General features: G+C 37.6%; 1 protein-coding gene across 17 annotated transcripts in view; it reads right to left on the bottom strand.

Annotated features, from left to right (window-relative positions):
- The window catches only part of nrxn1a (neurexin 1a), a 365,537-nt gene that overhangs the window by 21,344 nt on the left and 318,204 nt on the right, over nt 1-25,989 (bottom strand). For 9 of the 17 annotated variants that reach the window (XM_049464538.1, XM_049464545.1, XM_049464536.1 and 6 more), the window contains one exon: nt 16,400-16,716. In XM_049464538.1, the coding sequence (XP_049320495.1) occupies nt 16,400-16,716 (317 nt within the window). Of the gene's footprint in view, nt 1-16,399; nt 16,717-18,072; nt 18,163-25,989 lie in introns of all 17 variants that reach the window. The other 8 variants (XM_049464531.1, XM_049464534.1, XM_049464533.1 and 5 more) reach the window with 1 other exon arrangement.

The following is a 25,989-nucleotide window of genomic DNA, read 5'->3' as shown; positions in this document are numbered from 1 at the left end:
GAATGAATATCCTGTAAGCCAGTTTTTGTGCTCCTGATTCAGGGTGTTTTAGTTGGGTAAGGAAAGGAAAGTGGGCGGGAAAGAACAGGAACAGGATGTCGTCTCTTACTCTTATGAATATTCATGACATGCAAACGTCTCGCATCGTCTCGATTGGCTAACAGCACTGTTGTCAGTTTGGGGCAAAGAACAGACTCTAATGCAGACTAATGCAGAGTCAAGATGGCCGCCAGGAAAGGAGCAGAGGGTTCAGGCATGCTCAGAGCTGCTGGGGTTGAGATAGCTAATCACAAGCCAGTTCTATAGTTACACACATCTACGCCAACTCACTTTATTAATAATGGAAATGCTGGCTATTGATAGCGCTCTTTAGAGGTTGGTGACGTTAAGCAGCGAAGCCCAATTGAGGCCAGCTATCTTCACCAATAAAATGTAATTAGTGTTAAAATGCAAAGCATTGATTAATGCACAAAATTTCTTTTTTAAAGATCTCATTTAAAGGAATTTTTTTATTCGTTTGGTTTTCTGTTTTTCTATTTTCTAGTAGTAGAACAGTAGCATAATTATGAACCTCAAATTGTATATTGTATTTCAAAAAGTAAAGAACAAGTACTCAATGTTTTTTAGTAAAATTACAAAAAAAACCCTGCATGTCCATTGAAACTCACTGATTGGTTTGTACATTTCCCCTTGGATTAGGGTTAATCTACAGTTACAGTAGATATAGTAACATCTACATTTACAGCATTTGACTGACACTCTTATTCTGAGCACCTTACAAGGTTATTTCTATTACAGAGATATGGCCAATAATGTATTGTTAGGAGTCTTGCCTAAGGACTCTTACTGGCGTATCACAGTATAGTCACCCAGACCAGGAATTGAACCCCAGTCTCCCACATGATGTGGTAGTTCATAAGCAGGCGGTGGTGTTATCCACTGCACCACACCAACCACTTGTAAGCATAGCATAGCATTAAAATTTGCGCCCATACATATTTTATGTGTTGAGAAGATTCTGGCACAACACCGGTTTAGTAGATCCAGACCAAGACTTATTCTTTTGAACAGGCAAGATTTTGCGCTAGCATTAGCATTAGCCGATACCTATTCATTGCAGGTCTGAACTGAAGCTATCTTTGTCTTTCTTTAAACAGTACAACAATCTCACAGTTACAAGTTATTAAAAGAAAAATATGTCTGGTTATAGCCTTCATTCTAGAACCTACGTGTTATTACTTAGTAATTATAAGCAATGTAAAGCAAAGTAAACTGTTATAATTTACAGAAACATCTGAAACCACTGATAGCTTTAATGGACTTGTGTAAGATACATCCTCTAATGGACACATGCATTAAAGCTGATTTCTGTAGGTTTTGGGATTTGGGGGATTTAGGGCTCTCTCTGGTGAGAATGGCTAATTGCACTGAGCATGCAGAAGTATCATTTTAAACTGGGCGGGTGTGATGCGGTCTCCTTTCAGAGCGGATGAATCCGATTCCAGGTTATGTCCAGTCACAGAGAGAGAGAGACAAAGCGCTCGTTCAGAACCGTCAGAACCTTCACTTCAACTACCCATTATATTATACAGATATACAGATTTACCACATAGAGAAACATACAATGTATAGCTCTGTACCTTCATGGTCTCCTACATGCACTTTATTAGATTAAAATGTGAATACTCAGATAAGTTAATTTTACATAAGGGTGGTACACACACAAGCCAGGGTGCTATCAGCTAGCGGTTTGTTTCACGTAGCTTGTTTTAACACGGCAAACACGCAGACTACAGTCCAATATACTCGCCTCTGACTGGCAAAAGAGCTAGTGCTGCGGTTAGCGGCTAATGCTAATACTGCTCCAGCCTTGGTGCTGGAGAAACTAAAGCTCCTTTATAACACTGGACTTTAGCGGAGTGGCTTTACTGCTCCTTAATACCTGACTGGAAAAATGTATACATTGATACATAACATAATGTACAATTAAAGGATTTTAAGTGCGCCTTACTGTGCGAAAAATACGATAATCATGTTTATAATGCCTTGTGAATGCATTATAATCTGTTATGGGTATGTTTATAGAGTCTTACAGAAATGACATTTTTATAGAAACTGTGTCTGAACTATCTACACTTTTCACTTGTAACCAAAATAGTAGTTTTGAAAGTAGTTTCAATGAACAGCTGTGACTTTTTTTTTTTTTTTTAACAACATAGTGCTGAGTGGGTAGCGCTTGTAAGACGTACCCCTCAGGGTGCCACCTGAGTGCTGAGTACAAGAAGTAGCAAACTCTCTCCAGTGAGAGTTTGGCTTGGCATGGCATCGCTCTATCGCCCTATCGCTCTATTGCTCTATCGTTCTATCGCTTTATTGCTCAAACTAACTCTCACTGGCATCGTTGTCTTTGTTCCAGAATGTAGCTAAGAATAAAGCAAAAGCACAGGAGCAGAGCAGAGCAGAGCACGGAGCCTCCACCCTGCACCAAAAGCAAGCTCACGATGCTGGTGTTTTATATAACTCCAGCTAGCTTTGCTTCCTTTGATGAAAGCAGCAGCAGCAGCAGCAACAGCAGAGAGGTGTATGCAGCTGGAGGAGAAGCGCTAGCTTAGACAGCGGTTAGCATTCATGAGCGCGGGATGTGCGGGCACGTCCACATTCAATCCCGGGGGGACAAACTCCTGTTGCATTGAGGACGGAGCCGAGCTCCTGGCTGAGCTCCTGGCTGAACACAGTTTGCATGAGCGTGTGGATGGAATGGAGTGCATGGCTACACAACAAACAGGCAAGTGCTTTAGCTTTTAGCTTTAGCTTTAGCCTTAGTTTTAGAATGATAGCTTTGTTGGACAGCAGGCAGGGAGGCATGCGGTGTAGGAGGATGGGCTGAGTGGTGAACAGCATTGGAAAAAGAGCAACAACAGCAGCATGGATGCATCGTTGTTTGGAAACAAAAGGAATGGGAAAGAATGGGAGATTAAGATCGATGGTTGTTCACTTTCGAAGCACTGCAACTTTTTGCCTCTCTCACTCTCTCTCTTTCACTCTTTCGTTCTCTCTTTCTTTCACTACAGTGCAGACAAAAGGTGCATGACTTCTGTTTTCCCCCCACTGCATGAAGATAATGAGAATAAGAATAAAGCCTCTGCATGCGAAGACGGCTAGATGGTGAAGGACCGTGAGAAAGAGCAGCAACTACCTGGGACGAGGAACAATGCCATCTTGCATCCATGGCAGCCTGGCTACTCTGCCTGCTTCCTGCTCACAGCTGATGTCTTTCTTTCTTTGGTTTTCTCTTCCTTTTTCTTTTTTTTTGTCTCTCTCTCTCTTTCTCTTTCTCTCTCTCTCTTTCTTTAGGTGAGTTAGGTTAGGTGAGTTGAGTCCTGGCTCTTTTTTTTGCCCTCTCCTTTCTCCTTTCTCTTTCCTTTCCCTCTTTCCTTTTTCTCTTCCTGCCTCTTCCTCCTTCTCTCCTCCTCCTTCTCCTCCTCCTCCTCTGCCTCCTCAGCTCCTAAAAGCAACCCCAGTAAATTCAGTCCGCTCTGTAGTGAGATCAATAGTGATGAGTGGAGAAGTCCTACTCTGGTAGGGAGATGAGGAAGATAAATTGTCTGCGCATCAGGAGAGCCTATCAGTGCCTTCTACAGAAAGAGCGAGAGAGCAAGAGAGAGAGAGAGAGAGAGAGCAAGAGGAGGGAAGGATGTGGAGCAGAAGTGCAAGCAAGAGAGAGAGAGAGAGAGAGAGAGAGAGAGAGAAAATGTAGAAAAAAATAGAGTGCTACATACTGAAAAAGAGAGAGAGAGAGAGAGAGAGCAAGAGCGAGAGAGATGGAGGGAAGAAAAAAAAAAAAGATGCTACGCGAGACCGTGAGCAGACTGACTGCATCACCTGACCAGATCGGGCCAATCGTGAGCCCCGCTGAGCCCGAGGTTGCTAAGGGTTCGCTCAGTTGGAGACAGTATTTTATTAATATTTTCTCTTCTTCCACCCTCCACCCCTTCCCCTTCGCACAATCAAGTGTGTAGTGTACGCGAGGGGCGGCGCTCACAACCTGCCATCACACACACACACACACACACACACACACACACACACACACACACACACACACACAGACACTGCAAATCTGTCTTTTACCAACAAAGCATTCAGCCAGAACAATTATACACACTACAAAACACAGGAAAAAGAAAAGTACAGCCGAGCAACAGGGTCGAGCGAGGACGGGTTACTGCAGCTAAAACGTTTCTCTCTCTTTTTTATTGCTTCATATGGAGCTTCATTTCAAGCTCCAATGCAGACAGATAAAAAATGGATAGAGAAACAGACAAACAGACAGATATAGAGAGATAGATAGATACTTTTACACACTTTTGACTCCGAAAGAAAGTATCCTATAAATCTTGTATTCATTTTATTCATTATGAATGTGCTTATAATGTATTATATGGCAAACATGGCATACAACTTATAATGAATGGATGGATGATGGATTGATGATAGATGGGTAAAGGGGTGGTTGGGTGGATGGATGGATTTATGGATGAATGAATGAATAAATAAAGTAATGAATAAATGAATGTATGGATGGATAGATGAATGTATGGATGGATGAATTGATAATGGGTGGGTGGGTGGATGGATGAATTGATAATGGGTGGGTGGGTGGATGGATAATGGGATAGGTGGATGGATGGATGAATGGATGGATGGATGGATGGATGGATGGGTGGATGAAGGGATTGGGCGGATAGATTGGATGTATGGATGGTTGGTTGGATGGATGGATGAATGAAAGGGTGGGTGGATGGATATATAAATGGAAGGGTGGGTGGATTGGATTGATGGATGAATGGATGGATTGATGGGTGGATGAATAAATGGCTCAATAGATAGATGGATGGTTGAATGGATGGATAGATGGGTGGATGGATGGATGGATGGATTGGATTGATGGATGGATGAGTGGGTAGATTTGCTCAATGAATGTGTGTATAGTGCATTATATTGCATGCATACTATCAGATAGATAGATAGATAGATAGATAGATAGATAGATAGATAGATATCCCTTTAAGACAGGTTTTAATAATATTGTATATTAGTATGTACAATGTTCTATTATAAGACATTATAAGGCATTATGAAAAAAAATGCTCTTTATAAAGTTACATATTTTATGTACATTTAGTACATATACTAACTTAGTTGCTATGCTATACAAGGTGACATTTATGCCAAATATTGCTTTATAAAGGCATTTATAATGCATTATTAATACAAGATTCATAGGACCCTAGTGGAACTATTTTATAATGCTCACTGACACATTAGCTAGCTATCATATTAAACATAGTATAAAAATGTGCGGCCCTTACCTGAATCCACAACCATTTCACAATCTTATCAGGGGAATGTTCTCTCTCTCTCTCTCTCTCTCTCTCTCTCTCTCTCTCTCTCTCTCACACACACACACACAGACACACACACACTTTCTCTTTCTCTTTGTCTCCATGTTATTTTGCACCATGGCCAGCCTCATGGGATGCAATTTGTCTGCTGCAGAACTGCAGAATCCACACATGGTGACAGACTGCGGCCATAAATTATGAATGTGAAGGAACTGATAAAAAGGAATAAAAATCAAGCCCTGGTGCCATCTAGGCAGCTAATGTGGGAAGGACAGGGACGTGCTGTAGGAGACATGGGGACATGACAAATAGGCCAATACAAGAAGAGCAGAATTTAATTACATGATGTAACTGTGAGGAAGCATTTCACTAGGCAACATGAAATAATTCTGCACCGAGAGGAACGAGCTGGATGACACTGCCCAGGAGGACGCCGTTCCAAATAGACGGAGACCATCACTATAATACACAGAGAGAAAGAGAGAGAGAGAGAGAGAGAGAGAGAGAGAGAGAGAGATAAGTCTGCTCTCCTAACCCATTTCATTAACCCACTTACTGCCTGTTCATACACTATTATCGATCGTCTGATTTAAGCAATCGTTGAAAAGCAAGCATGTGACACAAGCGCATTCAGGAAAATAACAACAGCCTCCATTAAATCAACAAAACCAAATGAAGTTCTGCAGCCAGAGCCATTCAGCCAGCCTGGTTAAAGCAGCAGCAGTTACGCACGCGGCCGCGTTATTCTCGGCTCCTTTCTCATGATGCAACGTCAGGAAAGTGTCTGGACGTATTGTGGGAGAGGGCGTGAAAATCTTGTAGCGCTAAACTGCCGTTAAATCTGGGTTCTGACAAGAGGCGGCACTCGCAAACAAACAAACACACAAGCACACACACACACACACACACACACACCGAGCCTCACACTCTCATATTCTTAACTATAAGAGTCCTGCAAACATGATGCCACAGGAGGAAACGCTTGTGCTTCCATAAGGGACGAGATGTGTGTAGAATGTGTGAAGAACCTATATACTGACTTTCTATTAATTCAAAGTAGTTTAAAATGTGAAACTTCTATATTATATAGATGAAGTATTACACACAGAGTGATTTATTTTAAACTGTTCTTTCAATTAAAACCCAAAAATCAGTGTTAAAATCAGAAAATTTGAATATTATATGAGACCGATTTGTACTTTTGGCATTGTGGGCAGTGTGCCAAGTCCTGCTGGAAAATGAAATCCATAATGAAATCTCCATAAAAGTTGTCAGCAAAGGGAAGACCTGACCATCAGTAAATTTTACATTTTATTTGTAAATCAAGGGACTGAGGAGAGAGGCTGGAGGAAGAGTGAAGAGACACACAGTCCAAGCTGCTTGAGGTCTAGTGTGAAGTTTCCACCAATCAGTGATGGTTTGGAGAGACATGCCTGTCATCTGCTGGTGTTGATCCACTGTGTTTTATTATCAAGTCCAAAGTCAGTGCAGTGTTTTCCCTCAAAATCTTACAGCACTTGGAGATGCAGATTTCATTTTCCAGCAGGACATGGCACACTGCCCACACTGCCAAAAGAAACAATTGGTCTAATCATCATAAATAAATTAAATAAAAGCTTAAAATAGATCACTCTGTGTGTAATACAACTATATAATATATGAGTCTCACATTTTGAACTGATTTAAACCTTAATATAGTAAATCTTTGCTATAGTAGATCCTTTTGGTAACACTTCCTCTGAACCCTGTATTCATAATGCCTTATGAATGCATTTATAATGCCTTATATGACACACATAGTACCTTATAATGACTGTAATAAGCCTGTATAATAACTCATAAGTACTTACAGCAGCATTCACATTCTAACACATTATTAACTACAAACGTAAGGGTTTGTAAAGAAAGGGCTTATAATGCCTTATAATATATGCATTCTACCAAAATATACCAAGTATGTGTTATAGTGCATTACAACTCTACATTGTACAATGAACTTATGAACAGATATTATAAGGCATTATAAGCCCTTTCTTTATATACCCTTGTACTATAATAGTAGTTTATAATGTACTTATGATCTTATGATTATACAGGCGTATTACAGTCATTATAAGGTATTATAAATGTCATGTAATGCATTATGAATTAATTTATAATGCATTATGAATACAGGGTTCATAGGAAGTGTTACCATACTTTTATTCCATTACCATTACTAATTATTCTTAACTTATTTTATAAGGAGTGTATGATGCTTTTTAAAGAATTAAAATCTGTTGAAAGGGAAGGATTTAAATTGAATTATAGGACAAGTTATAACGCATTATGAATACAAGGCTCATAAGACATGTTACCATACTTTTCTTTAAAAATAGAAAGACAAATGTAAAATGCATCCCTGTCAGAATCCTCTTAACCTTTTTCATGAACAACATAAGAAGGATAAAGAACATACACCTCTCCATTACACCTTTCTGCTTTTCCACAACATAGTCTCACTTCATTCTATAAATAACTGAAAGCACGCTGAATATATGCACCGAGGAGGATAAAAACAGGCTGTTTAGCATGCAGCGGAATAAACCCCGCGTCTCTGCATCCCTGAGCGTGTGTAGATGCGAGCGTCTCGCGAGGCATGTGCCTACGCATCCTATTCTCTGGTGGAGCTGCAGCCATTCAGCCACATTCTATCTCTCTCTCTCTTTCTCTTTCTGTCCATCTTTCAGATAAAAAAAAAACATATCCTAGTGTTTTGATATGTTAAAATGCGCGTATAGCTCATGTACAGAGAGTTAAATCATTACTTAAAGCTCAGCACAGAGTCTGACGGCCCTCAGAACGCATAGCGTACTACCATTAGATCAGAATAAACACTCATATTTAGAAAACTGCAGAAACCAGAGCTGTGAAAACAGCAGCAGCAGCAGAAGCAGCACTGATTGGATGGGGCTGTGCGAGCCGTAGCCATGAAAAAGATGATCCATTTGAGAGTTGCAGAGGCGGGAGAAAGAGCAGGAGACTGGGTGAAAGAAAAAGAGAGAGAGAGAGAGAGAGAGAGAGAGAGAGAGAGAGAGAGAAAGAGAAAGAGAGAAATAGAGAGAGAGAGAGATAACGCAGTATAAAGGCAATAAGAAGCATGAAGACAAAGCAGAAGAAATAGAAAAGACAACCATGATAAAGCGCAGCTGCCACTTTTCCAAATCCCAGTTGCCCTCAGCTCTCCTCACAAAGAGAATCATCTTCTGATAGAAATATTCAACACATCATCTGCCACTCAAATGCGCACTCGCAGCCAGTGACTTTTTCCTTTTTTTATTTCTACAAGTGTTTTCTTCCTTTGAGAAACACTTCAGAGTCGTCTGCAGCTTCTCCAACAGCGAGCAAAATGCACCTTGACATCCCACGTCCTACCGAATTTCTTTCCAAACTACTTATCTATTATTAATTTTTTTTATCTAAAAACAAACAACAAAAAAAAACAATCACACTCTTAAAAAATGCTTTTAGCTGAAGCCTGTATTAATAATACATAAGTTAGTAATATAAGTTAGTATATGTACTGAATGTACATTAAATATGTAACTTTATGCTTTAAAGTGCATTTTCTTTTATGATGCCTTATAATGCTTTTTAATACCTGTTCATAAGATCATTGTACGTACTAATATAATTCAAACCACATTAGAAAAAAGAAAAGTAGAACGATGGTTAGTGCGCTGTATGAATTTCTGACTGAAGAGAGTCAGAAACAGTTACATCAATTTTAAGAGATGCTTAAATGAAAATGCATTACTATGGGAACTATCATACACCTTACGGTGGGTTGCGATGCTCATTGCTATCTTACACTCCGTCAAAAATAGCCTCAGAGTTTAGGAGTTTAGGAATATACAGTATCTTGCAAAAGTTTTAGGCACTTCTGGGAATTTTTAGTAAAGAAAAAGCTTCTTATCTGGGCAGTAAGTGTTTATTAGCTCAGTAAAACACATTACAGCAGTATAACACAAACAGTAATTTTACTAAAAGCAGTGCAGCTTTTACAGCCCTGTTGTCCTTAAAACATCTCCTAATCTCTCCTCCTCATCTGAGTTTAATAGAGTTATTTCTAGTTCTCATCATATTAATCATATCATATTAATTTGGTAAATTTGGTAAATAATTTGGTAAAGCAGGTGAGCTGCTGACGGAACTGAACATAATATACACATGCTGGCTGAGGGAAATCATCCAGGAGAAATCTGGAGAAACTACACTTTGTTCTTCAGTTTGGCTCATAGGATATAACATACTTAGTTAAAAATGAGAATTTATTGTTACATTTTACTGTATGTATGTTTATTTGCATATGTTTAAATCATATGTTGTGCTTTTTTTTCAGGTAACAACACTCATATTGCTGAGACAAATGAATTAGCGTAATCTGCTTTAGTGCCTAAAACTTTTGCACAGTACTGTACATACACTGATGATCGTGGTGGTCTGGAAATGAGGTGAACCCACTGTAAGCCCAGATAAGTTAAATTTACTTAAAAAAATAGAGGAAACCAGTTGCCCTTAAAAAAAGTTAAGTAATATGTAATGAAAACTTAAGTCAGTATAACTTATAACATCAAGTTATTACAACTAAAGGGGAAGTTGATTTAATTTTTTTTATTTTCGTTAAACTGTAAGACCAGATAAGTTGAGTTACTTAACTCTTTTTTTAAGGAAGCCAGTTTGCTAAATGTTTTAAAGTAATGGGTAATGAAAACTTGATTTAGCATAAATTAAAACATCAAGTTATTACAACTAAAGGGGAAGTTGATTTATTTCTAAGGTAGCCCAGGGGGGATCACTACACACTGATGGTGAGAGTCAGTCAGAAACTGTTGGACACACCCAGTATGTAAATAGATTGTGACAGAAGCCAATAGAAAAGAAGCTGCCAATGGCAACAGACTAAACTCAGTTGGTTTAACTCAAAGATCTCAGTTTGAATGTATGTGTGCCCACGAATGTTCAATTAACTCAAAATAGTTGAGTTTTATTTAGAAATATCCAATTTTATGTAAAACAGACTTAAATCATTTAAGTTCCATCAACTTCTCATTTTACAGTGTAGAAAAAACAATAACGAGTCCATTCCTCGTGTAACACACACACACACACACACACATGGACGTGCAACAGAGCACAAACCCGACTTTTAACTCAACAAAAAACAGAATAAAGAATAAAATAACATTGCTGTTCTCTTAAATGAGCTGCTGGTGTATCTTCACAGTGTGAACTAGCAGGTCAGTATCCTCTGCTGAGACACAAATGCAAAAGTGCTGCGCTGTTAAGATACGAATGTGCCAAGGTCAGAGCTCACCTGGCTCTTAGAAGAAAGGACGAATGGCACACTGATTGGTTTATTTCACATTAGGCCCAAAATTAAACACACCCATGATTAATTAGGAGAATAAGTTCACGCCTTTTGCACATTTTGAGCTGCGCAAGATGTATATTTTTTGAACCCTCACGATACCAAAGACCAACAAAAACACCAACACGCCCTAAATCCAGCTGCACGACCCACAATTGACCGATGCGCTATAGATCACTAAAATAGAGCTCTGTAAAATAGTATTATATTTAATATGTTAATGCAAAATTAGAGTTGTGTTTTGAAGAAACTTCAAGAAAATGGCAGTGCTGTATGTATCACCATGTAATACCAGGGTTATGATTTAATGCAATGCAACATATTGCAATTACTACAATACTGCAGGACTGTATTACTGTCAGGAAGGTGTTTTAAATAGAGGGTTTTTAACCAATACATTTCCATGATTTTAACTCAAATTTTCATGGCCATACAATTTATAATTTAAAACATCAGTGCAGACATGGACAATAAAAAAAATCGAGTAAAACTATTATTAAAATTGATTATAGTAGGTCTAAAATTATAAAATTTGATAAGATCCTGACAGCTTCATTGTATAGGGCTTAAATTACTGAATTACTGAACTCAAAATATACTGTATTTTCATCAATAAATATTTTCCAAACAGTAGACCAAATTTTCATGACTTTTCCAAAACTTTCTGGGTATTTTTATTTTTCCAAAACTTCAATCCAGTCCTGGAAATAGCTATTTTCAAATTTCATGACTTTTCCAGATTTTTCATGATTATATGAACCCTGTTAAATGCCATTAATCCTATGCATTTAAACTATTAACTGAAATCTATTTAATCTATATAATATACCATAAACTCTTAAACTTAAAATAGCTTTAATTAAGATAAAATAATATCAATAAATCGCAAAATTGAAGCATAATCATTACTTAATAAAGTGCATAAGCTGCAGCAGCGCTATTCACACTATGCAGACTGATATTAATGCTGATATTCTATGATAAAGAGTGAAAAGCGTGTCTTCAACCACTCCAGCTGATTTAAGTGTGTTTAATTCTGCCTGACGGGGACATCTCGGCGGACGCGCGCTAAAGGGTTGAGAAGGGACAGAGTGGAGAGGAAGAGCCATTAGTAGTGATTACTGAGAGCTCTCTTACCTAATGGAAACTTCACACATCTGTAATCAACGCCTATCCACCAGCACTCGGCTCACACATCGCCGCCTCTCTGCACACTCTCCACACTGATTAAACATTAAAGCACAATTACTGCATTAGATATTTCATAAATGAAGTGGTTGCTTTAGGACAGAGCGAGAGAGCAGCTGGGAAAAGAGAGTGAGAGAATAGAGAGAATAGCGAGAGAGTAGAGGAAAAAAACGAGAGCTAAAAGCAAAGACACTGCAGCATTAAGAGCAGAGGAGTCGCACACATTTCCATGGCAACATTTCCCACCATCACATTCCTTTTTCTTTTTTCTTTTTTTTTATTTGTTGCACGGGCCACCATTTTGTAGCACGGTCCGCTCAGATGAGGCCGCGATAAGCCGGCGTGAGGCTCGGGCAAACAATATACTTCGTGACGTAACGGATCATTTTGCGCGATTTGCTCAGGGGTGCCCTTGAGCGCAGAGAGGTAATTTAATACGCAGCGCTGGAATTAGTTTTAACCATATCAAATTATGATTTCATTGTCGTGGAGGCTGAAGCACAGTGCGTGGCGTCACGCATGAAGACACAAGCCCATCAGCACGGGACTGGCCTCAGCAGGCCTGTCAATCAGCCCTCTCAGCCCTGCAGCACTGACATGTAATTACAGCGCCGCAATTAGAATCCGCTGTCAGAGCCTGAGCGATGCCTCGTACACCACCCACTGTACCGCGGACACAGACCGCGAAAAAGAGAGCAATGAAGAGAGAAAGAGAAGGCCAGTCAATGCAGCCAATGCAGCCAGTGCAACCAATGCAGCCAGTGCAACCAATGCAACTAATGCAGCCAATGCAGTCGATACAACAATGCAGCCAATAAAACCAATGCAGTCGATACAACCAATGCAGTCAATGCAAGCAATTCAACCAATGCCACTAATTCAGCCAATGCAGCCAATACAACCAATGCAGCCAATGCGACTAATTCAGCCGATACAACTAATTCAGCCAAGACAACCAAAATAGACAATGCAACCAATGCAACTAATACAGCCAATTCACCCAATAAAACAAATGCTGCCAAATTAACCAATGCAGTCGATACAACTAATTCAGCCAAGAAAACCAATACAGACGATACAACCAATGCAGCCTATGCAGTAAATACAACTAATTCAGCCATTAAAGCCAATGAAACAACTGCAGCTAATACAGACACTACAACCAATGCAGCCAATGCAACAACTGCAGCTAATACAGACAATGCAACCAATGCAGCCAATTTAACCAATGCAGTCGATACAACTAATTCAGCCAAGAAAACCAATACAGACAATTCAACCAATGCAGCCTATGCAGTAAATACAACTAATTCAGCCATTAAAGCCAATGCAACCACTGCAGCTAATACAGACAATGCAACCAATGCAGTCAATGTAACCACTGCAGCTAATACATCCATTACAACCAATGCCAATAAAACTAAATCAGTCATTACAATTACAGTACATTACAACCAATGAAGTCAATACAACCAATTTTGCCAATCCAATGAATGTTGCCAAAGCAACCAATGCAACCAATAAAACTAATTCAGCCAATGCAACAAGTGCAACCAATACAACTAATTCAGCCAATGCAACCAATACAGCTAAGTCTGCCAAATGTAATGTAAAGTAATTCAGCCAATGCAACCTATGCTGCCAATACAACTTCTTCAGTCTTTACAATTACAGTACATTACAACCAATGAATCCAGTGCAACCATCGAAGCTAACAAAACCAGTGCATTACTAGTGGAGAGGTGTAGTAGCAGCAGGTGAGCCTGAAGGCACCGAATTGCCACTTACTCTCCTAAGAGAGCTAAAGAGAGAAAAAGGCTGAAAAGGCTTGTCCACTACTCAGCGTTCACCCCTGACCGCCAGCCCTGTCTTCGGTCGAGCCAGCTCCCATTTCCCTTTAACTTCCCTTTGATCACAAATTCAGTGTCTGATCTCCTGCCGGGCCGAGCGAGAGAGAGAGCGAGCGTGCTCAGTGCCCTGGCAGAGGTGGCTGAGCAGCAGAATCAAATCCAGTCACTTTACGGACAGAAGAGAGCAAGCTCAGCTGGAGATCAGCCGTCCACTCGTACACCAATATACCCATCAAAAAACCTGCTAAAGCTCCTCAATGTGCCATGCTCTTCTGCTGGACAGAGGGTTTAAACTGGCCCTGCTTGTGTTTAAAGCAACGAATAACCCAAGACACAAGATAACACAAGTGGCACAGACTCTTTTAAAGATGTAGAAGTGTATTTTTTTGCTTTGAAAGGTCTGTTTCAACCTAATTGCCAACTCAAATGCTTCAATACAATTTTGAATTTTACATACAACCAGTTTTAGAACAATCTATGATATTAACAATATGAAATAGTGGTTGTATTACATATATGTTACAATAAGAAAACTCTAGTGATGATGAGCACATATTTAGAGCCTTTCACAAACATTTACACTCAACACTCAACCAACACACACCAGTATTCATCCACCACAAATCAGAGAGAAAAAGAGTCACGTCAGCAGCCAATCACGCACAGCATGCTCTTAAATTATATGACTGTCCACCTGGAGGACTAAAGCATTAAACACTAAAGCACTGCCAATCTATATTTAGGTATACAGACATACACATATTCATACTCAGAGCAACTCACAGCAGTGCTATTCAGAATAACCAATTTCTGGGCAATTTAGTAACCAATTCACCTCAATCTCCATGCTTTTAGACTGTTTTGGAGGCATGGGGAGAACATGGACACTCCATCCAGATAGGAACTTGAACACATGACTTCAGTGTTGGGAGCGAATTTGCTAAATAATAAAAGCCACTGTGCTGCCCACCAATGACTGTTTGACTACTGTTGCAGAGTGTAGAGCAAACTCATGCAGCATTAAGCAGACCAAACCATTTACTTAAGCCTTAACTTTTGTCCTGAAGGTAAAAGGGCAAAGCAAAAGAGATTCAATACTCAGACAGGAGCTAAGAAAACAGATGGGTAATTATACTAAACAGACCAGGTGTGAGCAATCAGAAACTGGGAGAGCGTGAACGCCGTAGTGTTAGAGCAAACTCATGCAGCAATAAGCAGACTGAACCATTTAATGTACATAAGCATCAACTTTTGTCCAGTACAACTGTGTTCTATTTCGTGAGTTACAGCACTGCCCTCCTTTTGGCAGATTGAAGTTCAATTCCACGCTTGGACAAACACACCACACAACACTACACTACAACACACCAACAAGAGTCCTTGGCTAAGACTTCTAACTCTACATTCATAGAGCAATTGAGAATAGCATGTGTGTGCTAACATAGAACAGTGTGAATGAGAGTGGATAATCCAGATCAGTGTAAAAGTGAAGTGTAAATAGGATTAGAAAATAATTCTAGATCAAAAACACCCCTTTTTTGTAAAAACACCCCATTATTTTAGAAATGAAAGCGAAAGTATTTGACCGGCTGAATACATCTGGCCTATCTTTTAGGCTATGTCTTTTTTTAGGCTATGTGTCAGCCATCTTGTAAGTCATATATATACCATATTTCTTAAGTTTGTGAGAATATTCTTAAATATATATATATATATATATATATATATATATATATATATATATAAATATTTATATAATACATATATCGTCTACATGTAGGAGAAGAATAGTATGAATTAAGATGACATATAAAACTGTGTAAAAACAATTTAAACAATCCATATCAACACGTGCATAAGTGAAAATAAGGAAACATCTTTTTAAAAAAGTGCCATTGATAATAAAACGCAACAGAACATTGTAAAAAAAGCTAGAATGTGATAATAAAGAATAATGTACATGGCATATTGAAGAGTCTAAACCGTTTAAATAGTGTGACTGGTGAAAAATCTTACTAGCATAGTGTGAAATACAGGGAATAAGCAATTCCACTCAAATGTAGATTGCTAGTACTAAAGCGCTGGTACAACCAAAGGTGTGTTTTGGGATCCTAAATACTGTAGATAAAAACTAGATAGTAAAAGCAGGTAATAATACTTTTCCATCATTCAATCATCCACATCGAAATCATCCAAATCATCTAGTCACGTTGCTGCTACTTCACTACTTCTTTATATTTTGTGTATTTCTGTAATATATATTATATTTTTCTATTTTAAAATTGCTCTTGGGTGTAAACTGGACCATGAGAATACAACTACGTTCCACCTCATGTACCACATGTGATGTTAAATGACAATAAAATCTCCTTAAATCCTTAAAATCCAGACATCCATGTATTATCAGAACACTTCCGAACCCCTGATCATACAGTATATTACAGTGATCAAAGATCAATCCAGATCTTTAAAGAAAGCAATGAGTACCAAGTACCAGAGTGCCAAGTACCAAGTACCAAGTGCCAAGTGCCAGAGTGAGTACTGACCTGTGACGTGGTGGTCTGCTTGCCCTGCCGATTGGACGCGGTGGTGGTGGTGATGTCGGTGAGCGAGGGGGACGTTTCCGAGCGGTTGCCCGTGGCCGAAGCACTGGACTGGGGGGTGATGGAGGAGGAGGGCAGGTCGCCCACCAGCCGGGCACTGCCCTCCACGCGTACGTTGGGGTCGCCCTCGGCGGCCATGTTGAGCACTTTGAGGCCATTGTAGTAGAGGCCGGACAGCTGCCCCTGAAACGGCCGGCTGCCCCGCTCCCATCCGCCAATCTTTATAGTGGTCTGGCTGTTGAAGATGGTGAGTTGTCGACCTGCCAATGGACAACGTTACACAAATACGAGAGAATTCAACAGCCTCGCTCGCTCTGTGCACTCGCCCACACTCACAAACTCACAATCTCGCAAACTCGCTCTCGAGCAGCACTCTCACTTTCACACACACACACTCGCACTCATGCACACAGAGAGGAAAGATGGAGGTTCTGATGGTGGAAACACACAACAACGTGTCCTTATTCTCCCTGAGGATCATGGAAGCAATAAATTACTCTAATGCAAACAGCAACACCAGTAATTTATCGGCTTTGGTTTAATGGGCCGCTGCTGACGATGCAAACAAATGAAGAGGATGGAGAAGAAACTGGCTCCTGACTAATAAATGGAGCTTTGCTAAAAGGACAATCGTAAAAAAATCGTTTCGATTATTATTTTTTATTTTTTACGTGGTTAAAGCTTCTCATTGGCTCTGCCTCCGTGCAGCGGAACTGCAGACGGCAGGGCCTGTGTTTAGATTTTATTAGCTCATCAGTGAAACTTTGCTGTTGATGAGATTGCCTTTCAGCAAGGACAGTGGCAATTGAAATTAATCAGACTGAAATAAGGCTTACGTGAGAGGATGGTTTTTACAACTACATGGCACATAAATCATTCATGATAATAACTTCATTAAAAAAAGGAGAACAAAACAAAACCAAAGAACGAAACGAAACGAAACGAAATAAAAGAAAGAACAAGCAAAGTTCAAAAAACCCAATCACTCCGAACGTCTCAAGTCGTTACATACATTACAGCATGCACTCAGAAGTCTGTTCCCTTCCCATGTGTTTAATTTGCTTGTTAAAGGGACTTCATATCTGATGCCAATAATCATTGAAGCTATTTAAGAGACTTTGATTTGCTTTGATTTTTTTAATCTCTTCACTTTAGCATTTTCCAAAAGCAATATGTTTAGCTTTAAAGGTAAACATACATAGATATGCATTTACCATCATGATCTATGATGAATTGAAAATGTGGAAAAAAAAATACTTTAATTAAATCATTTAGATTTTTTTTTTACAGTTGTGAACATTATTTAAGTATTTTAATGACATAATGCATACATACACTGTACATGTACATATATTTTAATGATTGAGATCTAACATTGAGATTTATCAGTATATTACCAGTCCCTTTAACCTTTAACTGATTACATATGCAGTAGAACAACACATTATTATACTGTACAATGCAAATATTACAAACTATAATATTACATTTGTTTAAAGTTTTAAAATTTGTTATACAGGGGATTTATGTTTTAGATGGTTTAATCGATTGTGCAGTAATATCACTTGCTTATGATCAAATTATCTTTTATTTAAAGTTTTAATCAATGTTTTTACCTTTGTCGAGTAGCCATTCGTCAACTACTCGACCAAGCCGATATGGGATTCGCTGTCTAGCAATCGCCAGGCGTTCGTTATCAATGTTGCCTTTAAAGTTTAAAGAGACATTTCATTGTTAAAATCTGAAAGGTCAAAGATTAAAACCTACAGTGACAAGTCTGCCTCAGCTATCTGATTTTTTTTAAACGTTTGAAAATTAGGTACAACCAAGATTACATACTGAACATAGCACTGAGAAAGCTTTTCAATCAGTCAAGTTAACTTTTATTATTTAAGCCAACAAATTATGCCTATATTATGATGAAAATATACCGTAAAGCGTTAAATCTTCAGCTGCTCTCTTAAGGTTATGAGAAACAAACCAAAATCAAATGTTTAAATACATGTCACTCATTTACAAAATACATTTACAAAAAGATAATCCTTTTAAATCTTTTTAGCAGAGTTTTCATCTAGTTATATATAGATAAAGATAAATAGAGATATGGATATATGTATATGTATATACTGCTCATTTTAACCTAAATATTGTCATTGCAGTACATTCAAGCTTTTAACCAGCCAATTGGATTTTAGCAACACAATTACTATCTAACTCAACATGTTTTCATTCATTTATGTCACGCTACAATCTCTAACATTAATTATAAAAAAACAATACATTTAAAAGACATCAAAAAGGTCAGCAAAACACTCAGAATATACGATCAGAATATAGGCAACAGGGAATAATCGGTTAAAAACAATAAAACATGTTAAATCAGTCATCAGTTATCAGAAATAAAACATAAGAACATTTATTCGCCCCATGCAGATTTAAATTCAGATTCAAATTCAGACTTAAATTCAGATTCAGATTCGAATTCAGATTCAAATTCAAATAGGCTCTGACAAAAGCTTTGCCCCTAGAGATTCACTATAGGAATATATATATATATATATATATATATATATATATATATATATATATATATATATATATATATACAGTACTGCAAAAGTTATAGACACCTAAAACCATCACGCACAACAATTTCATTTCATCTCAGCAGTTAAAGTGTTTTTTATCTGAAAAAAAAATAGCCTATGTTATTTGAATGGGCACAATTTAACATAAATACAAGAAAAATACCAAGAAATTCTAATTTTTAGCTAGTCTGAAGAACAAAGATCTGCTCAATTCCATGAGCAGCTCACATGAATTAACTTTTTTAAGCTCTGATATAAATAAAAGTAGACTTACACAGTAATGGAAATGTAAAATAACTACTTTTTTTATAAATGCTATTTTGGTCTAAATGTGTTTAATGAACAAAAAAATAACACTTTCTCTCCAGGAAATTAGCTTTAACTTATTGAATCCTCAGTTAATAATGATCATAAATGAGTTATTTCCTTTGTTTTTACTCTTTTATGTGCTTAGTTTTATTTATTCATTCATCTGTAGTTGCATTCTTATTCTCATTTTTGTCACCTTTGATTTTCTTACCTTTGCTGTTATAAGTCTTGCTAAAAAAATATATATATATTGTATTTGTTTTATGTCTTATTAAAATGCTGGCTCATTTTATTTATTTATTCTTCGCTTAATCCCTTAACGTACTTAAGTTTAAATAAAGGTTGATTGATTGATTGCTATTTAGTAGTAGTTTTTAATACAGGGTTTTTGTGGAGTGCCTCAGGGCTCTATGTTAGAGCCTATAAATGTGTTAAATCTTGCAATATGATTGAAATGTGAGCCTGTACACAGAGTTTAAAGGGGTTAATGTGTTAAAACTGTCATTTTCACAATTGTCTAACACTTCTGCATAGTACTATATATATATATATATATATATATATATATATATATATATATAATACACTGTTTACAATCCAATCTGTTTAGACAATCGAGAGGAACAGCTGGTTGTGACCTGGCAGCTTCTCTTCCTCCTTAGCTTCTCCGTGTGTGTAAATCTGTATGCAACAGCAAGCTGTGGAGATTGGCACTTTGGCTCTTTTATATAAAACAGTGCATTATCCGCTGGCCTGCGTTTTGCTCTCTTGAATTCAGCGCAGTTGAAAACATTTACTCCACTTCCATTACAGCCTACACATAATTGCTACTCCTATCTTCAGTCGGAAATGAAAGGTGAACCTGTCTAGCTGCGATTTCTGGAAAGTATAATTATGCCGCGCGCCGTTTTTACCCCCAGAGTCATTAACTTGTTATTTGTCAATCAATCCAGCGTCTCGGCGTGTGTTTCACCTTCTTCGGGCAATTAACGTGTGATTACAATAGAAGCTATATAAAATAATAATCATTCTGTTTTAGTGGAGTTCAGCCAGCAGAGAGGGATGGGAGAGTATGGTGCGTTGTACGTGGTATGGTTACACAGTCCAGTGCATTATTCAGATTCAGAAATTCTTAGACTGCAGACCATCTATAAAAAGAAATCAATCCTGGACCAAGGCCAGGAAGAGTGTGATGGAACTGAACAACAAATACAGCAACAAATACAGAGAGGATGAGGAACAGCTTCTTTCCACATGCTATCCATACTCTCAACCATGACACCTAGGTCACCTAAAACCATCCCTTGCACTCTTTCAGTAACCACACACTTAGTTTGCCACATTTTTTACTGAACAATTTAAATATAACTAAATCATTATTATTATACTAGCTGCTCTGTTGCACAACATTGGGGCATATTTACTTTGCACGTTTTTCTTTTTTTTCTTTTACTTTTGTCTTAACTCCTCACTTTTAAATTACACTATTATACTCTCCTATTGTGTAAATTCTTGACTGTGAATTTGTTAATATATAAAATATATTTATTAGTTCTGAGCATACATAATTGTTAGAGTTTTAAATATTTTAAAGTCAATATAAAGGCACTTTTAAGTCAACATTAAGGTACAATTAACTCTTTACATTGCTCTTTTTTACACAATAAATAAATTCGTAATTAGCATTGCTTTATGTTGGCCAAGCTGAACATGTGCTCCACATGACTAGACTTTTAAAAAGCTGGAATTAAAATATACTGTAGTATTATTAATATCATTATAGTACTGTACAAAGTTCATTAAAATTGTATTATTTTACTATCATTATATTGGTTATATTACTGTTGACCCCAAAACATTGCTCACTGTTATATTCCACTACTGAAAGTCATGTCTATTAGATTATATGAACATACTCATAACTCATTATAATGCACTATAAAAATGGCTATACATATTTATGTTTATTAAACATAATAAATTTATCATAATCATAAAGCATCACCTCAACAAAGCATGCTATCATTACTTTTAACTACTCATTCATTATACTTATGTTAAATGTTATAATTGCTTATGTTTGTTTATAATGCATTATAACACCACAATTATACATCATGAATTGTGAACATCACAATTCATAATGCATAACAAAACTTGGGTGTACATTTTAATAAATATGAATAGGCATGCTTATAATGCCTTATGAATGTATTATAAGGTGTTAAGAGTATGCTTATAGATTTTAATAGATGAAACACTCATAGAAAGTGTTTTTTTTTTTTTTTTTTTAGTATAGCTTCTTTTCTACTATCTGACATCTTTGTTTAGTCAAAATTTTATTTACTATTTTAAGTATATACAATTTTTTATAGGAGTTTTAGGAGCAAATAAAGATTTTTACTGGATTTTCTAAGGTGTATGACCATTGATGCATTTCTTATATAAAACTTTAAATTGTGAATTTGAAGATGAATGATGAAGCGAGGGTCTACAGAAGCGTCTAGAGGAGGAGATAACGCTTTCTGTTAGTTTTCCCACACGTACGTATTTGATTTCAATACTCCCTCTGAACATGAGGCGTGATTCATCCCTCGTCTCGTGGTTGCGCAATTTAAGCTAAACCGAACATTCCCCGACATAAGCGTGTCTGCCATCTCGTCTCCTGCATCGCTCACAATTCTATATCCGGCTCTGACACGTGAAGCATGACTTGCCGCTCAGATGTGTCTCAATAGCACGTTCCAGACGTGATTTAAGTGTGACGCCCGCCTACGGGGCACCGGAGCCTGGCACCGCGGCTCACTCAGGAGGAGTGAAGAAAACGAGAGAAAGAAGTGAAAAAGCTAAAGGTTCTGTAAGATAGAGAGAAAGTAAAGTACCAAAGCCCCTTTATTAACACACTTTTTCACCTTCCTTCAGCCAGTCTCCCAGCGGATCGGTGCCAGACCACTTGTGAATTTTTATCCTGTAGTAATCACCAGATAAAAAGGGCAATTTCCACCAAATCACAGCTTTTAAAAAGGTCATTGGAGCTGTAAGCGCTGTAAAGAACTAGTGGACTATTGATTGTGAGCTGTACATATCAGCAGTGAAGCCGGAAATGTATTGCAAAGCACATTTAACACAGCAAGCTTCAGAAAAAAAAACTTTCAGAAATCACTGATGTGCACATGTTGCAAAATATCCACATCTCTTATCATAATAAAAAATGATGAGTTTCTTTGATTTTACCAAATTGAAAACCTCTGGAATATAATCAAGAGGAAAATGGATGATCACAAACCATCAAACCAATCAAATCAAGCTGAACTGATTGAAATTTTGCACCAGGAGTGGTCTAAAGTTATCCAAAAGCAGTGTGTAAGACTGGTGGAGGAGAACATGATGCCAAGATGCATGAAAACTGTGATTAAATAAAAAAAACAGCTCAACAATATTTTAACAATATTCTTATTAGGAATTTGGGAGAAATGTTGTCAGTAGTTTCTACAAAAAAACAACAATGTTCATTTTACTCAAACACTGATAAACCTGAATCCAAATGTTTAATTTTTCTACATGTGTTCTAAATACTAAACATTTGATATGCAGGAAGCTAATCATCATTAATCTCATAATAATTCACAATTCTCAATATATTATTCTAATACTGTATAATGTTTATTATGATTTTATAGTTAAATTGCTGTAATACATGTTTAAAGGGTTAAAGAACTTGATGTAAAAGTTCCTAATACAGTAATTTTACTTTTAAAAACTCAAATAAACTGAGTTAATGTTAGCATTGTGGCAAACTGCCTCTCACTTTGAATCTAAGTATTTATATTGTACTAAACTACACCATTATAGATTAGAATACAATAGTAACTTTATTGTAACTTTATTCAGCTGCAATTTAAGTGTAGAGGATCAGTATTATTCACTTTTTAATACAGAACGCTAAGCGCTAGCTCTGATGCTAGCTCTCCAGGACGTTTCAGGGGTGACCGGCTCCCCGGGCTCGCTCCCGTGGGTTATGTCGCAGCTACGCATGGCAGCACAACAACACGAACATGTTTACCTACACCCTCACACACTCTTATTAAAACAAACACACACACATACACACACACGCTGAGTCCACCAGTGCTCTGAAGCGGGAGCTAGCCTAGCCTTGGGGCTTGTTCATAATGAACGCTGAGGTAGCATGCTAACGCTAGCACTTTATGTTCTTTTTTTTCCCTCATGTTCTTTCATGTTCCACTTCAGTCAGCTAATAAAACAAGAACACACCTGATTAATCTTAAATAATACGAACTGCAGCAGGTTAGCTTAGCGCTTAACGGCTATATGTTAATGTAATTAATGTTTACAGTCCTGTATGATGGGTAGGCCTGTCACGATAATTACATTATCGACTTATCGTACAATAAACATAAATGACCCGTAATTTTTGCTGACCTTAATATTGACCATTATGCTTTTATTTCCCAGCATAGAGACAATATGTTTGCTTTGTTTAAAAAGTGTTTTATTTTAGTTATGTTTTACGTTTTACGTGTTTGGATATTAATATAAAATAATAAATACTAAATAATAACTACTTGTGCAGCTATCATAGTTCTCACCAGTCACTATACTATTGCATGTGGTTGCTGTGATGTTGGTAAGTGGTTGCTTTGGGTCTTCTAGGTGGTTGCTATGGTATCCCTTGGTGGTTGCTATGGTATTGCTAAGTGGTGGCTATGGTATCAAACTGTGATTACAATGGTGTCCCTAAGCAGTTGCTAAGGTGTCCAAGGAGGCTGTTATGGTATTTCTAAGCGGTTGCTATGGTATCCTAAAGTGGTTACAATGATGTTGCTAAGTAGTTGTTAAAGTGTTCAGGGTAACTGCTACGGTATTTCTAGGTGGTTGCTATGGTGTTGCTAAGGAAAGAAAATATTGCAAATATTATCTAATTTTTTACGATATGTTGATTTGCAATACTGTAAAGATTTTCAAAAACACAGTATTGAGTTTTAATTTTTTGTTTTGTTTTTAAGTCCGGCCCACTAAATAGCAGTGTTTTACTCTGTGGTTAGATCCCACTGTTCTGATTGGTTAAACACTTTTTTTCCCTAGATTATTGGGGAAATTATTATCTATTGTGATACATACTGTATAGTATTGCTATACTAAAAGCATTTCGGTCTGATCTGCATTGTAACTGCATTAAAAAACGTTTATTTTATTCAGATTTCATACATATGACCACTTAAAAATGATGAGTTTCTTTGATTTCAAGAGGAATTCAAGAGGAAGATAGATGATCAAAGCCATCAAACCAAGCTGAACTGCTTAAATTTGTGACCAGAAGTGCAGGCATAAAGTTATCCAAAAGCAGTGTGTAAGACTGGTGGAGGAGAACATGAACTGTGATTAAAAACCAGGGTTATTCCACCAAATATTGATTTCTGGACTATTAAAACTTTATGAATATGTTTGTCTTGTTTTCTTTGCATTATTTGAGGTCTGAAAGCTCTGCATCTTTTTTGTTATTTCAGACATTTCTGCAATTTTTATTTTCTGCAAATAAATGCTCTAAATGACAATATTTATATTTGAAATTTGGTAGAAATGTTATCTGTAGTTTATAGAATAAAAAACTGATTCAGAAACTGCACTGGTCACTTAATTTTTTCCAGAGCTGTATAAATGTATACTGAGAAGTTAATCAGTGAAAAAAGCAGCAAATAATCGATATAATTAGTCAGTAGTTACAGTATTTGGGTTGTCACTTGTTTGTTGAATGAATAGAGGAAAGAGGTGGTCTGGTAAGTGTAAAGGGTATTGAATTGAACTGAATGGAAGGCAGGCAGTGAGTAAACGGCTGGCTCTGCTGTGGCAGCTTACTGAACAATACAGCGCTATCAATAGTTGCGACAGCTCACAAAGTGGGCCAATCAATTCTCCCCTCCGGCTTCAAATAAGCGATAAGTGTGTAGCATGTCGGAATAAATGAGACCACGCTAATGCTGCGTCAGATAAAGAACTAATAGCTGACGGAGGAAAAAGCTGTCATTATCGCTCGTGTAATTCAAATTCTGTTGGGTTTATCATCCGCCTTTCTGCAAAGCAAGAGTCAATCAAGTTGGGATTAAACAGAATAGTCGTGCGCCTCCTATTTCCCTCTCTTTTTCTCTCAGTTATTTTTTTTTCTCGTTTTTCTGGCTGAGGAAAGTTTCTCTCACGCCGCCTCAGACGATGCGTTAATTAGCATTCAGACACTGATTCATGAAGGCTAATTTTCCTTCTCCAGATCCGCCGACTCAAATGGAGCCGTGCCACGGAGGGAACCATCATCACGTTAGAATAGATTCATCTGAACGAGCGTGAGCCTGAGCCTGAGCGAGGAGAGACACGTCACTTCTGAACACAGATCCATACCGGCTGCTGTGATTGACAGCTGCTCGGGGCTTTCGCTTAGTGTATTTCTATTAAAACAAAGAAAAAAGATCCAGTGGAAGCTGAAATAAACCATCTCTCTCTCTCTCTCTCTCTCTCTCTCTTTCTCTCTCTTTCTCTAGTTTCTTTAACTATTTCTGTTTTATTATGCGTTATATGCCATACAGTACATAACACCTTTTAATGGCATATGATGTCATATAGCAA

This window comes from Astyanax mexicanus, chromosome 15 (genome assembly GCF_023375975.1).
Source record: "Astyanax mexicanus isolate ESR-SI-001 chromosome 15, AstMex3_surface, whole genome shotgun sequence".
In the NCBI taxonomy this organism is placed as follows: domain Eukaryota; kingdom Metazoa; phylum Chordata; class Actinopteri; order Characiformes; family Acestrorhamphidae; genus Astyanax; species Astyanax mexicanus.
This window is presented reverse-complemented; position numbering and strand designations above follow the sequence as displayed.